Genomic DNA, 16,811 nt, shown 5'->3' on the forward strand with positions numbered 1-16,811 from the left:
TTTCTATGGACCTAGATACACTTGGTCTAATTGAAGGGGTCCATGCTCTATTGAATGGAAAAGATTGGACAGAGGTCTATTTAATGACAAATGGCTAAGCTCATTTCCTGCAACTACCATCACTCACCTGGCTTCAACTGGCTCAAATCATTCTCCTCTTCTGATGGAGATGAATCTGAGACAAAACTCAATCAAGAAATACTTTTGATTCCTCAACTGTTGGGTGAAGAATGAATCATTTATGCCTCTAGTTGAAGTGTGGAATGGTCCTATCAATGGAAGTGCTATGTGGATCTTTCATAAAAAACTTAAGGCTCTTTCTAGTGCTTTGAGCAAATTATCCAGACAACAATATGGTGACATCTTTCAGAAACCCAAAGAATTTGAACAACAGGTCAAAGAAGCAGAAGAAAAATGGGCAGCATCCAATGATCCTGGGGACAGACATAATCTGCATGACCTACAGGCTCAATACACCAAACACTTGAAATTAGAAGAAGAAGTTCTGAAACAAAAAAACTCAATTGCAATGGTTCAAGGATGGTGATGCCAATTCCAAATATTTTCATAGTTTGATAAGGGGTAGAAGAAGAAAGCTTTATATTCAAAAAATCAAGGATGAGAATAGGGATTGGATCCAGGGTGATGAAGCAATAGGAAAAGCTGCTTGCAATTATTTTGAAGATCTTTTTACTGAACAAGGGGTCCACATTAGAGAATATCTTCTCTCTTGCATCCCTACCATGACCACTCCAGAAGATAACACAAATCTAACCAAGGATCCTACTTTAAGTAAACTAAAGGAAGTTATTTTCTCCATGAACCCAAACAGTGCAGATGGACCGGATGGAATGAATGGAAAATTCTACCAAGCCTGCTGGGATCTTATCAAAAATGACTTACTCAATGTAGTTCTTGACTTATTTGGAGGTAGTGACATGCCTAGATATATGATAAATGCCTGCTTGGTCCTCCTTCCAAATGTTGAATTTCCTAACTCATTCACTGAATTCAGACCTATTAGCCTAAGCAACTTCATCAACAAGATCATTTCCAAGCTAATCTGTTCCAGTCTTGCACCAATTCTACCAAACATCATCTCTGCCAACCAGTCTGGTTTTGTTAGAGGAAGAAGCATCTCTGAAAATATCATGTTGGCTCAGGAGATTATCCAAGGCATTAAAAAACCTAACACTGGGGCGAATGTTGTTATCAAGCTTGATATGGCAAAGGCCTATGATAGAGTGTCTTGGAGTTTTACATGCATCATTCTTAGAGGAATGGGGTTCAATGAGATGATTATCGACATGATCTGGAGAACCATGTCCAATAACTGGTACTCTGTAGTGATAAATGGAATCAGACATGGCTTCTTCAAATCCACTAAGGGTCTAAAATAAGGAGATCCATTGGCACCATCCCTCTTCATCATTGGGGCAGAACTTCTCTCCAGAACGCTCAACATTCTCAACAATGATCAGTTCTTCAATGGTTTTTACATTGAAAAAAAGGGTCCTCAAGTCAACCATTTGAGCTTTCCATCTGGAGAGCCCTCAGAAATAAATTCCCCACTGATGATAGGGTCATCTCCTTTGGTCAACCTACTATCACTAGATGTGTGTGTTGTATCAGACCTCAAGATAAATCAGTAGATCACATTTTCAGTTTGGGCCACTTTGCTAAGGCAATATGGAGGCAATTCACATGCCCAGCTACCTTCCCTTTCCAAGCCATGCCTCTTAGATTACTTCTAATGAAATGGTAGATGCAGAAGAGCAGGAATGATGCACACAAACTCTTTATAGATACATTTCCAATCATCATTTGCTAGAACCTTTGAAAAAATAAATGTAGTGCTAAATATGGTTCCAAGCAATCATCTATGATCAGAGTTCTATTCTCCGTCAACTCTGACATCAACCTCCTCCTCATAGCCACCTATCATTCTTTCCACTGGCCTCTTCACTGGAATGAACTCTACTCCACAGTTGAATTAATGCAACATCAAATATGCATAGGATACCTAGCACAAACCTGAGTATAGATTTGTTAAGCTAAATAGTGATACAATCCAGGCAAAATTGGTGTAGGGGCAATTATTAGAGATCATCTGGGGAGATTTACCCATGCCATAGCAAGTCCACTTCGAGAAGGAACCAATAATATGTCAGAAATTGAAGCAGCCATTATTGGCATGAAGTGGTGCTTGGAGAATTGCCACTTCAAAGTGCACTTAGAAGTTGACTCTGCATTACTTGTTCATTGGATCAACTACGACTCTGAGCACCCTTGGAGTTTAGAGATGTAACTGCAGAATCTGATTGCTCTAGGCTCCTAGTGTCATGAATTCAAATGCTCTCATGTATATAGGGAAGCTTATTGTCCTGCTGATTCTTTGTCTAAGCTCATCCATGATCTCCCTCAAATCGCCTATTTTGAGAACATTCTTGATCTTCCGAAACAAATCAGAGGTCAAATCATACTAGACCAAATTAACACCCCAGCCTTCAGACATAAGAAAACGAGCAAACTTCAGCTTTCGTCATACCACACTTCCACCTCCAACTCTAATGGACATGGCTAAACATCTGAAATACCGGGGAGCAGACCATACAGTCCAAACACCAGAGTTCTGGGGCAGCAACTCCAGCATGCTCAAACTCTCCAGCAAAAAGGATATGATCCCCTGGTTACAACTAATATTTTTTTCCTTTTTTGCAAGTACCTACAGTTTAAAACAATTGACATACCCTCAATGTGTGGTATTAGTACTTATAGTAATCATCCTATTGAGGGTGTATCAATTGACTAAGCTAGTAATATCTACAAGACTAAGCATAAGCACCACCAACAGCTCCCTGAAGTCCACTATAACAGCTGGTACCTCCAGAATAAGTATATCCCTAGAAACCACAAGAACCCGGGCACATACTTCACTTAGAGTTCAAAGAGCAGCAACTCACAAGACTTGCAACTCACTGATGTCAACGCATGCACTTGCCTAATGATGAACTCTAACCAACCCAATCACTTTTTATCTTTTACTTGCTTGTTGCATTTTACAGGTACAAGAGACAGATTCAATCAATTGATGCATTTGCAAAGGGTGGTATTAGCATCTTAGATACTCAATCCCTTGTCACTGTACCAATCACATTCGATCTGTCATAACGACTATGCTAAATTGTCACAACAGACAAACTCTAATAGCAGGTTCCTTCAGAGAAACATCAGGTTTCTCAACCAACATACACAGCTTCCTATAACCAGGACCTCAAGACCTAACCATCAACATCCAGTATCTACTCTTCAACTCATCAGCAGAAGGTTCCTACTCAAACGGATACTTTTAGACACCAGCACCAACCTGCTACACCTGCAGGAACTCAGCATGACATACCTAGGGGCCTAAACCTAGCTATCATGCAATTCCTTATCAATTCACATGAGCAGAAGTTTACAGGATGCAGCAGCTCATCAGTTAAACATGCATGCTCCAAAGTTTCCTTGATGACAGAAGCATGAATCTGCTCAATCTTTTCTGTCCAAAATATCATTCAGCAGCAGCGGTTTTGTCTAGTTACATGGGTCTTTTTGATAGCTATCTTCAAGTTGGCTTTCGTTTTCAGAGCCAAGTTAAAGATAGTTAATAGCACATTTCACTATTTTTTACATTACTCTATAGGAGAAATCTACATATACTTTAGATGTTGGTCTTTTTGTATATGGAAGATGAACTCCATACTGTTCTGTTTAAGTTACATAGGATCACTCCACAAAGTTTTTTGGGTATACTCAATTGTCTATCACCTAAGAATAGTCAATCGGTACATCTACATAGGTCTAGCTCATCAAATTTAAGGATTCACTTGGTCAACTTGTTTAGAGGACCAAGTGTATATCCATCATATTCGGAGGTAAGGTTTATGTCCCTCTCCTTTATTGTACTTTACTTTATATGTATATGAAAATCAAATCTAGGTGTAGCGCCTAGTGAAATTTGCTTTAAAAAAATATTATATTTCTATTCTTAGTTGCTTATGACTTGTGACAATTCAGTTCTTGAGATATAATGTATTAACTTTCGTGTTCTCATTATTTATTCGATGAACTTCAGTTTGGCTCGCCTTTTATAATAGTTGGTTCGCCTAGCAAATGGGGGTAGGTGCCATAACAATTTGGGGCGAAATTAAAAAATAGCTAGATTTACAAGTGGTCATTCAAAAATAGCCACAATTTCAAAAATCATCGAAATTTAGCCACTTTTTATGTAAAGATAAATCTGAACTAAAACACTGTTCAAAATCAGGAAAATACTCCAGCATAATATACTGAAATTCCAGTAGTATCGGTGCTCCAGTCTCCAGTATATTATACTGGAGCCAGCAAAGTATACCGGTCCAGCATAATATGTTGGAAGTTCATACACAGGTGCACCGAACTCCAGTATATTATGCTGGACCGATCTCTGTTACAGCAAAATAATGGCTATTTTTCAATGACTTGGCACTCGCCGGCTATTTTTGAATAACCAGTTCGAAAACTAGCTAGCTCGTGCTATTTTCACAATAATTTGGTGAGATTTAGGTCTTGACAACTGCTAATGCTCGTACTTAATTAAAAATGCCAAATTCGAAAAGACCATTTTGGACTTTTGTCAGTCACCGCTCTTTTACCAAAGATAACTTGATTCTCCCTTTTGTTTTTTTGGCAAAATCTGATTACCTCCTTTGTTTTTTTTTTTGTTTTTTCTAAGTCACTGGTTCCAGATTAAAATTTTAAACTTCTGAACTCATGAGGCCAAGTTGTCAAATTAACTAATTGGTTATGTCCTTGAGTTCGCAGTATTGAAATATAATAGCCCGAAACAAAAAAAATTGATACCGTAGTAGTTCTATCTTTTAGTCGTGCGTGTTGCGTACTTGTGTTAATAAAGTTAGAGAAAAAAAAACACAAATATGATTTAACCCTCAATTAGAGAATTAGCATCTCAAATCACTTTATAAGAAGACAAAAGTATTAATCAACATTAACGCAAGTATAACTAAACAAGGAAATCAAAGACAAATAGACAATATACTTTATCCAATTTACACATTTTTTAATTGTAGAAACAAAACAAAGTACCAAACCAGAAAACTATACAACTTACCACCAATAATATTATTATCCTCACAAATTCTCTCCTTTGGATGAAAAACTTGAACAACGACATTTTTGATCCCCAAACAATAATAATGGACTCCGATTTCTCTCCTGGATACGGATCGGGTACAGAATCCGACTTCGGGTTCGCTTTCAACGACAGCAATTTCTCCGACCGGATTTTGATAGTTGAGATTGTTCTTGACTCGCGTGACTCCAAATCCGATGGTGAGGATTGTAGCAGTATCGTTGATTGGGCCCGCAAACGCAAACGTAGGAGAGAAGAAATCAGGAAAGAAAATGGTTAGCTCTTTTAATTCCATTAGGGTTTTAAACAATTATTTTATCTAATTTTGGTTTTTTATTAATTTCATATATTAGATATGCAATTTGATTTTTTTTTTGGTTTGAAGGGTTAAAATTTCACATAAAAAATGCTTAATATTTTTGTATTTATGATTAATGAATGTGAAGAATGGGCATTTACATATCAAGCTTTACAGGGAGAAGATGCAAAATTTAGGATTTGAAATTTCTTTCTTTCTATTTTCCTTTTTATATTTTTTGTTCAAACTTGAGTTACAACTTGAAATGGAAGGTATTTAGCTATGTTAAAATGATAGAATTGCACGAATTTGCTTTAGCGTTGACTACTATTGAAAATCATGCGAGTGGTGTTGCAGATGTAGCTGCAGTATAAGTTACTAACTTCATCAGATAATTTCAAATGAGTTTTTATATGCACTGATGCTGACTTATTAGTTAACTACAGTAAATCTCTTTTGATAAACACTAATTTGTGAGCTGGTAAAAATGGTAACTACATGCTATCACAGGTTAAATTTACTAATAGTGTAACCATTTTATACAATGATAGTGTACATAACTTAAATCCTTTGCAAATATGGTTGCTTGAGCACTAAATACCAATGAGCTTGTTTGCTTACAAAAAGAAAAAAAAGAAAAAATAAACTAATGATCTTGTAGTAATCCTCTTGTCATTTGTCGCTGAAAGTGTCTTTCTGACAAATTTGGCGAAATACTTTAATTCTCTGTCTAACCACAAACTAAAGCTTTTCTGCTGTTCTAAATCATACTTAAGTTTGTCAGCTACCGGTGCACAGAAAACTGAATCCAGTTTTTTATGTTTGAACATAATTTGTGCTTATTAATTAGTTTCTCCAGTCTAATGGATTCTCACCTCATAAACCTTTGAGATGCAGATGTGTTCACGCAAAGTGAGGAGGAGGTGTTGAATTGTAATATGTTGGATACAGTAGATGGTCTTTCTTATGAGAACCAAGATGAGGAAGCTGTTGCAATGGTTGAGGAATCTCCATCCGGCACTGAGATGACCACAGATCACCCTGGTACCTATGCACTTCCCCACTATGGATCAAACTATCTCGTTTCCATCATTGTGCTGCTATTTCAAGGATTCTAACTGTTTTAACATTAGATCCTGATATTAACAAGAATCTAAGAGATATCATAACATGGCTATCACTCTTTTAGGAGAATATGGATGTATCCTTTGTGTGCATAATCTGAAACCTGAATTTGTTACAATGTAATAGCATGTGAAACATTAAGTTCCTTTATCATTGCGTGGTCTTTTTCTCTTTCCCCTTCTGTCCTTGAGCCGAGGATCTATCGAAATCAGCCTCTCTACCTTAACAAGGTAGGGGTAAGGTCTGCGTACCCCCTACCCTCCCCCGACCCCACTTGTGGAATTACACTAGGTTTGTTGTTGTTGGTCTTTTTCTTTCTTTTTTCCTTTTTTTTTTTTGGTTTTTGAAACAACTTTACGGCGTTTGTAGGGGATGGTGAAGCTCCTAAGAGCAGTGACTCGTCCACAAACATGGACTCTTCAACTGGGCTTCAAGTTCGAACTATACACATCAGTTCTCCTATTTTGGCCGCAAAGAGTCCATTCTTTTATAAGGTTAGAAGTCTATAATGCTTTGTATTATCTTAGTCAGGAACTTTCATTTGCTCTTTCTTTTGACATCTTTTTGTTTTCTTCGTAGCTGTTCTCCAATGGCATGAGAGAGTCAGAGCAGCGGCATGTTACTGTACAAATACATGCCTCGGGTTAGTAATAACTTTTTTAATTGTGGTTTCTTGTGTTCTCATTTCATGGTATTGTCCTTTCCCTTAGACTGAACCGTCCTGATAGGGTAATAATATTAACCAGATAATGTCCCATGTCAGAATCTGGATACAGTTGTATTGTCTGAGCATCAAATGTGTCTGTTATCTAGCTCTTTTTCCATTTGGTTAGACTAAACAGTTACTGGAATTGCTTGTAGGCTGTACTATATTGTGCTCTATGTTACTAACCCACCCACCCCCCAAAAAAAAAAAATTCAAAAAAGAAAAGGAATAAAAAGCATCATGCGCTGTACTCCTACTTACATGGGCGCGCCACTTCCCCCTTATACCGTGCACATAACTTGACATTCCTATAGGTGTGCTGACTGCTATTCGGGTTTGAAAATTGGAATGAATCAGCTCGGGATGCTTATAATCAGTATTTATTTTCTCTTTAAGAAAATTTTCAATAATTGGGATGTTCAATTAGAGAGCATCACATATCAATCACTAAATGAATATTGAGTTTTTGAGCTGTTTAACCATTAGATTAATAAGCGGTGGTCTGAAAACTGGGGGACAAAATAGATTTGAACACCTGTGAATTCTTAGAATAGATTTTGATAAATGAGATTCTTATACTCCCTCTCTTTCCATTTTTCAGACGGTATTTGATCGGATTTGTAGTTTAAGATAAAAAAAACTTTTGACATATAAGTTAGATATATAACATAACTAAGTAAGAAACTAAAGGAAAAAGATTCAAATACAGAAAGATATCTTTTCTTTTGACGGCCCAACAAGGACAAAGTTTCATATAACATTAAAAAATATTTTTCGTTGTCAAAAAGAAAAAAAGATGGAAAGTTTTTTTTGTTAGTGTTTGGAAACTAAATGTTAATGTGATTACTAAGTAATAATATATTATCTCCTACGGAGTATCTAAAATCATGGGCAAAGGTTATTTTATGTTAAGCAGCGTGGAGTGTTATACTAGAAATGTCACATTCTAAAAAAAGCTATTTGGAAACAGCTTCCAACGTGAATGTGAAAATTACATTTGAGCTGCCCAAATGTGTACATGATTTAGGTCTGACATTTGAACTCCAAACACGATTCTAAACTTTAAAAACGTGTTACCATACGGGGCTATGTACCTGATAAACCATACTTTAACCCATGTGCTTGTTTGCTGTATGCCTTAAAGTATCCGTTATTTTGTCTATCTTGATGAATCCAAAAAAATCTGAATGTAGAAGAGTCGAACACCAGATCAAGAATCAAGAATCATGTCTGCTACTCCTAAAAGCATCCATGTGAGACATTGATTGTCTACCAATATGTTTGCGGGGTTATAAACATGCTCCAAGCACTACTGTTTGTTTTGCTTTCTAAAGCATACTTGAAGAAGAAATTCTTACACAGTTTCTTTAATTAGAAATAACATATATTCTTCTTTTGACCTCCACCTTTCTCAATCATTTTCGCAGAAGAAGCTGCCTTCATGGACCTATTGAATTTTATGTATAGCAATACTTTATCTACGACAACGCCTACTGCCTTGCTTGACGTGCTTATGGCTGCTGACAAATTTGAGGTTGCATCATGCATGAGACACTGCAGCCGTTTACTGCGGAATCTTCCCATGACTTGTGAATCGGCCTTGCTTTATTTGGATCTTCCTTCTGGCGTTTTAATGGCTGATGCAGTTCTGCCACTGACTGATGCTGCAAAACAGTTTCTCGCTGCACGTTTCAAGGATATAACCAAGTGAGAGCTCTTCCAAGAAATAGTTTTTTTATTACTCACTCTCGTTGATTGATTTTGAAAGTGGAGCTTAAATCTGTTGCTTGGAAATAGAAAAGTGAAGGAAAGCAAGAGGCTTGTCATCAGTTTCAATTTTCCTCTTCATCACGAGCTAACTTCATTCTGTCATCCCGATTTCACGAACAAACTTCATTCCGTCATCCCTATTTCAGAATGAGTTTGCTTTTCCTAAACACTTCATTTGACATAGCCTAATTTTGGGCCTTTAGAAACTAGCTGTTTGTTTCATTAGTAACTAGTGAATAAAAGGACCTCCAGTCTTCCCTTTAGTAAAGAGCTTCTTGTATCACATTTCAGAGTGTTTTCAAGTTGTCCTATTTATCAGAGACTTGTTCACTCTTTAGATATGGTTTTTGATTATTTCCGTCTGGAATTCGTCATCTGAAATGTTATCCTAAAATCCTTCCCAGGTTCCAAGAAGAGGTGTTGAACTTGCCTCTTGCAGGAATTGTGGCTGTTCTCTCCAATGACGATCTTCAGGTTGCTTCAGAGGATGCTGTATATGACTTTGTGTTAAAATGGGCTCGCATCCATTACCCAAACTTGGAGGAACGACGTGAAATATTGGGCTCACGTCTTTGTCGCCTCATTCGTTTTCCGTACATGACATGCAGGAAGCTGAAGAAAGTTCTAACTTGCAATGACTTCGATCCTGAACTATCTTCCAAGGTTGTCCTGGAGGCTCTATTTTTCAAAGCTGAAGCACCATACAGGCAGCGTTCTCTTGCTGCTGAGGAGGGCAGTGCCTCACACCATCGTTTTGTGGAGCGTGTTTACAAGTATAGACCAGCTAAAGTTGTCGAGTTTGAACTGCCTCGTCAGCAGTGTATTGTTTACCTAGATTTAAAACGGGAAGAGTGCAATAATCTCTTCCCTGCTGGTAGAGTTTACTCTCAGGCTTTCCATTTGGGCGGACAAGGTTTTTTCCTATCAGCTCATTGTAACATGGATCAACAGAGTTCATTCCATTGCTTTGGGTTGTTTTTAGGCATGCAAGAGAAGGGATCAGTGTCATTTGCAGTGGATTATGAGTTTGCAGCTCGGACAAAGCCAACCGAGGAATATGTGAGCAAGTATAAGGGGAACTACACATTCACCGGTGGCAAGGCTGTTGGCTACAGGAACCTGTTTGGCATCCCTTGGACTGCTTTTGTGGCGGAAGATAGTGTATACTTCATTAATGGGATTCTCCATCTTCGAGCTGAGCTTACTATCCGACAATAAAGTGCTTCGGTACTAACATAATACCTTTGCTCACAGCCACACTGGACTTTTTTAGATGTCAGTGAGGGCTTTGGGAAGAGGTGGAATGCTAACTGTAAGATATCGTCGAGCCTAGTTTCAGAAAGGTTTAAATTGTAGTGACAGGTTAATGGTTCAGTGCCTATGTAGAAACTGTTGGATGGGCTTGTATGTATCCTGCTGCTGTATATCCACTGCTGCGTGTTAGTGAAATTGAGAGAATCAGTAGCTTCATCTGTTGATATTGCACTAACTTTTAACTTGCCAGTTGCTTTGAGGTGTGTAATTAAAGTCTCAACAAATCTTTGAATTTTACCTATGATAACTTGCCATAGATTAATGAAATTATGGTTCTCCCAAGGTTTATTGGCTCTCTGCGGAGGTGATTTCCTAGTGTAGGTAAATCTTAAAATTTATTCTAACTGGACTAATATGATATACTCGTTCTGTCTCTGTTGGAGGCCTTCGTTTTCCCCTTATGGATAAAATCTTAGGGCATCTTTATATTTCGCTGACGAATTTCTAGCAGATGTAATTTTATGTTCTGTATCATCTATTTTTCTTTGTTAACAAACATAACATATTCTAGTAACAGTGGAATCAATATTAATTGAGCTTCGGAGTACAATTTGCAATGAAAAGGCCAAGATGAACTAAACGAGCACGACCGAGCTGGATGATTTTGTCCTCTATTTTGGGCTAAACTTTTTTAAATTATCCTAAAAAAAGAAAACAAATGGAAAGAGTGAACCTAACTATACTATATTAGAAACTTATTTATAACTTTTCTTTAGGTTCCTTAAAAATTATATTGTATATCTATATTTACTTTTTGTATACAAAATCATGATATTCCTTAAATTTAGGGATTCCACTGTAACCCCCCAATTTCCCACATCTACCAGCTTAATTATCCCCTACAATTACGAATTTTTTCTTCAAAAGGTCTTAAAACGAGTACTACTTAACAAAAGTGCAGCCTATATTTTTATACCAAATAATCATAGTATCTCACAATTGCCCAACTTGTTTATTGCTTCAATTTTCTAAAAGTCCGAGTCCTCTAAGGTAATTGTAAAACAATGGATTATTCCTTTTATCCTAGCACTAGCATTTATTTTCTATTGAAAGTGGTCCACTTGATTTATATTCTATATATTAACGAAAGTCTGAGGAATCCTTCTTCTTATATAATTTGTTCAACTTTATCATTATCTGCATTCTTGAAATCTTTCCAAATTGCTATCTCTTTACTAAAATCTTTACGGGTTTGAACTTCGATTTGCAATTGATGTCTTCACATATAGGTAAAAAATCTGAATTATATGATAATTGTATCAGATTTGTTTTAGAATTCACAACAAATTATATGTGACTTGTATATGATACATCAACAACCCAAAACAATACTTGATACAATACTAATATAATCATAATACTATTATATTAGATTTTTAGTATATAGTTGTGACTGAAACTTGAAAAAGATGAAGATCATAATTTTTCACAAATGCATCGCGATTGTATTATAATTGTATACGTATCATAATTTTTGCAGGAATTGTATTACAAATGTATGATAATTATATATTCATTGTATATTGTTACGAACAGTTGTGAGTTCGTGACTAGTTTCATAATTTGTATCACAAATATATGATAGTTGTATATTAATTAATAGTATTGTATCAGTTATTATTTTGGGTATTAATGTACTAGATACAAGTTAGATACAATTGTGATACAAGTATGATACATTATGTTTTAGGCATTGATATATCTAATACAATTCAAATATAGTTATCATACAATTATCATACAATTCCTACAACTTCTTCTTTTTCGGGTTTCAATATGAAATTTTACCTAAAACCAACTCTATACTTAATTAATATCCCTCATAATTGAGATATAAATTCCAAAGCATATTCTCAATCATTTGCAAGAATATCCGATCCAAATAAATCACAAAATCTAAAAATATGAATATCGATTCAAAGCTTCAAAGCTTTTTAATGGAACGTAATTAGGAATAATTCTAGCAACAATATGAATGTTTCTTCATTTTCAGTATTGTCCAGTCTCCCAGCAAAAGAATGAGGCAGTTGATGATTTTTTTTAGTAATGTAAAGTTGTCGACAGTGGTGGGAAGAGAGAAGATGGAGATTCTGGGCGGAGATTAAGGGATTTTGATGTAAAAAAAGGAGAGAGAAGAGGAGAGGGAAAAAAGAAAATGATATAATTGAATCCCTTAATTGAAGGCATTAATAATAGGGTGGGAGCCATTTAAGGAGTAATGTATATAATTTATAAGAGAAATGTAGATACTTATTAAAAATTACAAAACATAGAGAAAATAGTTAAATAAGTTTCTAATATAATATAGTTAGGTAAAAATTCTCACCATAATATGTTTATTGTAACTATAAATTGGTTGATTAGGTGAGTTGTGTTATGCTGCTTAAATCAAATTTGATCCAATTTATTATTGATTTAAACATAGTTATGGATGTTAAAATATGCGTAGTGGAAGTAAGTAAAAAATACGGGTATCACAAACATGTAATCTAGACAATGATTTAATTACGGAGATTAGAAGCACGAACCTCTCAAAACTGTTGCACAACTCGTTCACAAAGCAAGAATCCAGGACTGCAGTCTTCTGCTATGCTCCTAGTAAGCCTTGGACGAAAATACTTGTGTGGGCTAATATTACTACTCTAAAGAGTGAGTTATTAGGTGAAACTACTCTTATATTTGTAGGACCCGAAATTGAGCAAAAACATCCCAAAAAATCATTTAGGATTCTGCTATGGTAGTAGAATCCTAGTCCAACTCAGATAGAGAACTTTTCTCCCAAGTAACTTTCTTCCCAAGTCTGTCAAGGTTTTACTCGGTGTCACGACCCCAAATTCCCTCTGTAGGATGTCGTGATGGCACCTAGTCTCTAAGACTAGGTAAGCCTATCAATGCGGAATAATAATTGAAATATGAAATAAATAAATCTGCAATTCACATAATTACAACTCCCAAAATCCGGTAGAAACAAGCTTCTAAAAATTTATCCTCGGTGTATCTATATATCACGGTCTAAGGAAAATAAGTAAGCAATATAATAATGATAAAAGGGGACTCTGGAGTCTGCGGACGTTGGCAGATATACCTCGAAGTCTCCTCGTACGGATAATTCACTGATGCCTGGTTTGATAAGATGTACCTGGATCTGCACAAAAAGATGTGCAGAAGCGTAATATGAGTACATCACAGCGGTACCCAGTAAGTGCCAAGCCTAACCTCGGTAGAGTAGTGACGAGGTTAGGTCAGGCCCTACTAGAATAATAAAAGACAAGGTGAAATGTTTAACAATATAATAAAAATGAAATGACAATGGAAATGAATCGAGTAAGTAGTATGTCACCAATTAACTACACAAAATAATGACAAATAATACCTCGTGGAAACAAAATAATTTTTTTTTCAACTTTAAGAAAATCACAACAATAATCAAATGCAACTGCGGCCATAAATCAATATCAACAAGGGCACTCCCGAGGTACCGCCTCGTAGTCCCAAATCATAAATAAATTCACAATATCTCATTTTCTTATATCACCGCGGGAGCCTTCACATTTAATTTTAAAGAAAAATATTTCTCCCGAAATAGCATCCCGCGTTTTAGCCACCCTTATCACACCGCATGACTTCTAGTAGTTCCCCTACTTGCCACGCGTATCAAGCCACCCGTATCTCACTGCATGCGTTTTAACACCCAGATCTTATACCCCGCATGCGTATCAATATCACAATATATCACAATTTGCACCTCAAGTGCCCAAATAATTTAATTTGCCAAAATAAACAACATCAAGAATACTTTTTACAACAGGGAGCTCACGGCTCAATCACAATGAGTACAAAATCTCACAAAATATTCAAGAATAAATAACTCGGCAAAAATAATATTTTAAAAAAAATTTATACGTTGCCTCAGTTCCAAATTTAAAATATCAAATACTTCATATTAATAATATTTAAATTAAAGAAATTCCACCTTCAAATAATCCACAGAATAAAAGAAACCAAATTTCAGCTAAACATATAAAAATAATTAGCAGGAGAAAGTCAAGCAAATTTAAAGTATATAAATCATATCAATGATGAAGAATATAACAAGATTTAATAATTTAATTAATATGCAACAGTGATCTACACAATTTTAAAACATAATCTTTCACATTTAGCCCGTGTACATACTCGTCACCTCGTGTACACGAGTTTCTTCACATTACAATTATCACATCAATAACAATCCTAGGGGAAATTTCTCCCACACAAGGTTAGAAAAGTAACTTATCTCGACTTGCTCCAATTTAATCCACTAGTAGGTCTTTTCCTCGATTATCCAACTCTGAATAGCTCGAATCTAGCCAAAATAATTCGATACAGTAAACAAAAATTATAGGAATCAATTTCATAATAAAATACTATATTTTTTCAATAAAATCCGAAATTAGCTCAAAAAATCTTCTGTGGGGCCCACGTCTCGAAATCTGGTGAAACTCACAAAATCCGACAACCCATTCAATTACGAGTCCAACCATACCAGTTTCACTCAAATCCGACTCCGAATCGACACCAAAAATTCATTTTTATGAGATTTCTAAAAATTTTCCAAATTTCAATCTCAAAACACTAATTAAATAGTAAAAATAATGATGGATTCTGGTAATCTAACCAAAATTGAGTTAAGAACACTTACCCCGATATTTTCTCTGAAAATCTCCCAAAAATCGCCTCTCCTCAAGCTCCAATTTGTCAAAAATTAAAAATGGGACGAAGTCCCCTACTTTATAACTTACAGTTTTGTCCAGGTCCTCGGCCTTTGGTCAGTCTTCGGCCTTGGATCGGTCCTCGACCTTCGGTCCTGCCCACGAATTTCCAGTAGAATAAAAATTGCAGCAACTTTTACGGCAGTTGTTTAAGTCCAACTTTTGATTCGTTAACCATCCGAAACCTCCCGGACACAAACCATATATGAATTTTAATTATAAAACACGCTACGGACCTGCTCGCGCACTCAAAACACTGAAAAGAGGTCATTTTGACCTGATATTGACCATGGTCCAACTCTCAAATTTCTTAACCTTACTAGTCTCTCAATCAATGATCCAAAAAAAAATACACCCAAACCCCTCGGGACCTGTCAAATCATACCAACAAATCCTATAACATCATACGGACTTAGTCGAAACCTCAAATCATATCAAACAACACTAAAACCATGAATCATATCCCAATTCAAGCTTAAGGAACTTAAGAATTTTCAACTTCTACATTCGATGCCGAAACCTATCAAATCAATTCCGATTGACCTCAAATTTTGCACACAAGTCGTAAATGACATAACGGAGCTATGAAAATTTTCAGAACTGGATTCCGACCCCGATATCAAAAAGTCAACTCCCCGGTCAAACTTTCCATAAATTCGACTTTTGCCATTTCAAGCCAAATTCTACTACGGACCTCCAAATAATTTTTCGGACACGTTCCTAAGTCCAAAATCACCATACCGAGCTATTGAAATTATCAGAATTCGAATCCGAAGTCGTTTACACATAAATCCACATCCGGTCAACTTTTCTAACTTAAATTTTCAATTATGAGACTAAGTGTCTCGTTTCACTCCGAATTCCTTCCGGACCCGAACCAACTAATCTGGTAAGTCATAAAACGACTGTAAAGCATAAATTGAACAGTAAATGGAGGAACGGGGTTATAATACTCAAAACGACCGGTCGGATCATTACACTCGGTATAGCAGGGACCACATAGGTAATAAGAGGCTACAAATTATAGTATTAATTTGAAATTCGGATGAATTAAATTTTATTATAATTAATCACAATTTATTCCACTAAAAACTGCAATTGAACTCCTCAATATGAATTTCAAAATTCACCTAACACTTATTTTAACTTCCCGTGTTAAGATTACAAATACTAGTTAATTAAACTAAATCATTGATAATTTAATTTAATCAACTAATTAAATCCTTTATAATTTCGCTTAAACTATTTCATGAGACGGATACAAAATTCACTGACCAGGTTTTCACATGAAAACTTATAAGCTTACATAAAAGGGTATTATCAAACTCAAGTTCGAGTCATGGATTCTATCAACTAATTATTAGGAGTATAAGCTCATTCAATGAATCAGAAAAAATGTTTTATATATTCAGTACAAAAATATTTTTTTTCTACTTGGTCCGTTCAAGATTAGGGGCATAAGCTCATTCAATATGGAATGTAATATCTGACTCCACTTGCTTCACGCGAAGATCAGAATCCTTTCCCTGTCAGTTAAGACTGCTTTTAGGCCTTTTGAGTCCATAAGCATTTCTAATGCAAAAGCAGTTAATGCCCAAAAGGAGAAATACAATTAGTAAGGGTCGAGAACAGCATGCTACCCATTACCGAAGACAGATTAACTCTAATAAGTTA

The 16,811-nt window shown here is 35.9% G+C and overlaps 1 protein-coding gene across 1 annotated transcript; it reads left to right on the plus strand.

The window, feature by feature from the left end:
* The first annotated feature begins 5,074 nt into the window (after positions 1-5,074).
* On the plus strand, positions 5,075-10,668 carry LOC107777045 (BTB/POZ domain-containing protein POB1-like). The gene is made up of 6 exons (XM_016597005.2): positions 5,075-5,448; positions 6,369-6,515; positions 6,966-7,090; positions 7,176-7,239; positions 8,730-9,009; positions 9,477-10,668. The coding sequence occupies exons 1-6, from the start codon at positions 5,193-5,195 to the stop codon at positions 10,288-10,290; spliced, it is 1,686 nt and encodes a 561-aa protein (XP_016452491.2). The 5' UTR covers positions 5,075-5,192; the 3' UTR covers positions 10,291-10,668.
* Positions 10,669-16,811: the final 6,143 nt, after the last annotated feature.

This window comes from Nicotiana tabacum, chromosome 15 (assembly GCF_000715075.1).
Source record: "Nicotiana tabacum cultivar K326 chromosome 15, ASM71507v2, whole genome shotgun sequence".
NCBI lineage: Eukaryota > Viridiplantae > Streptophyta > Magnoliopsida > Solanales > Solanaceae > Nicotiana > Nicotiana tabacum.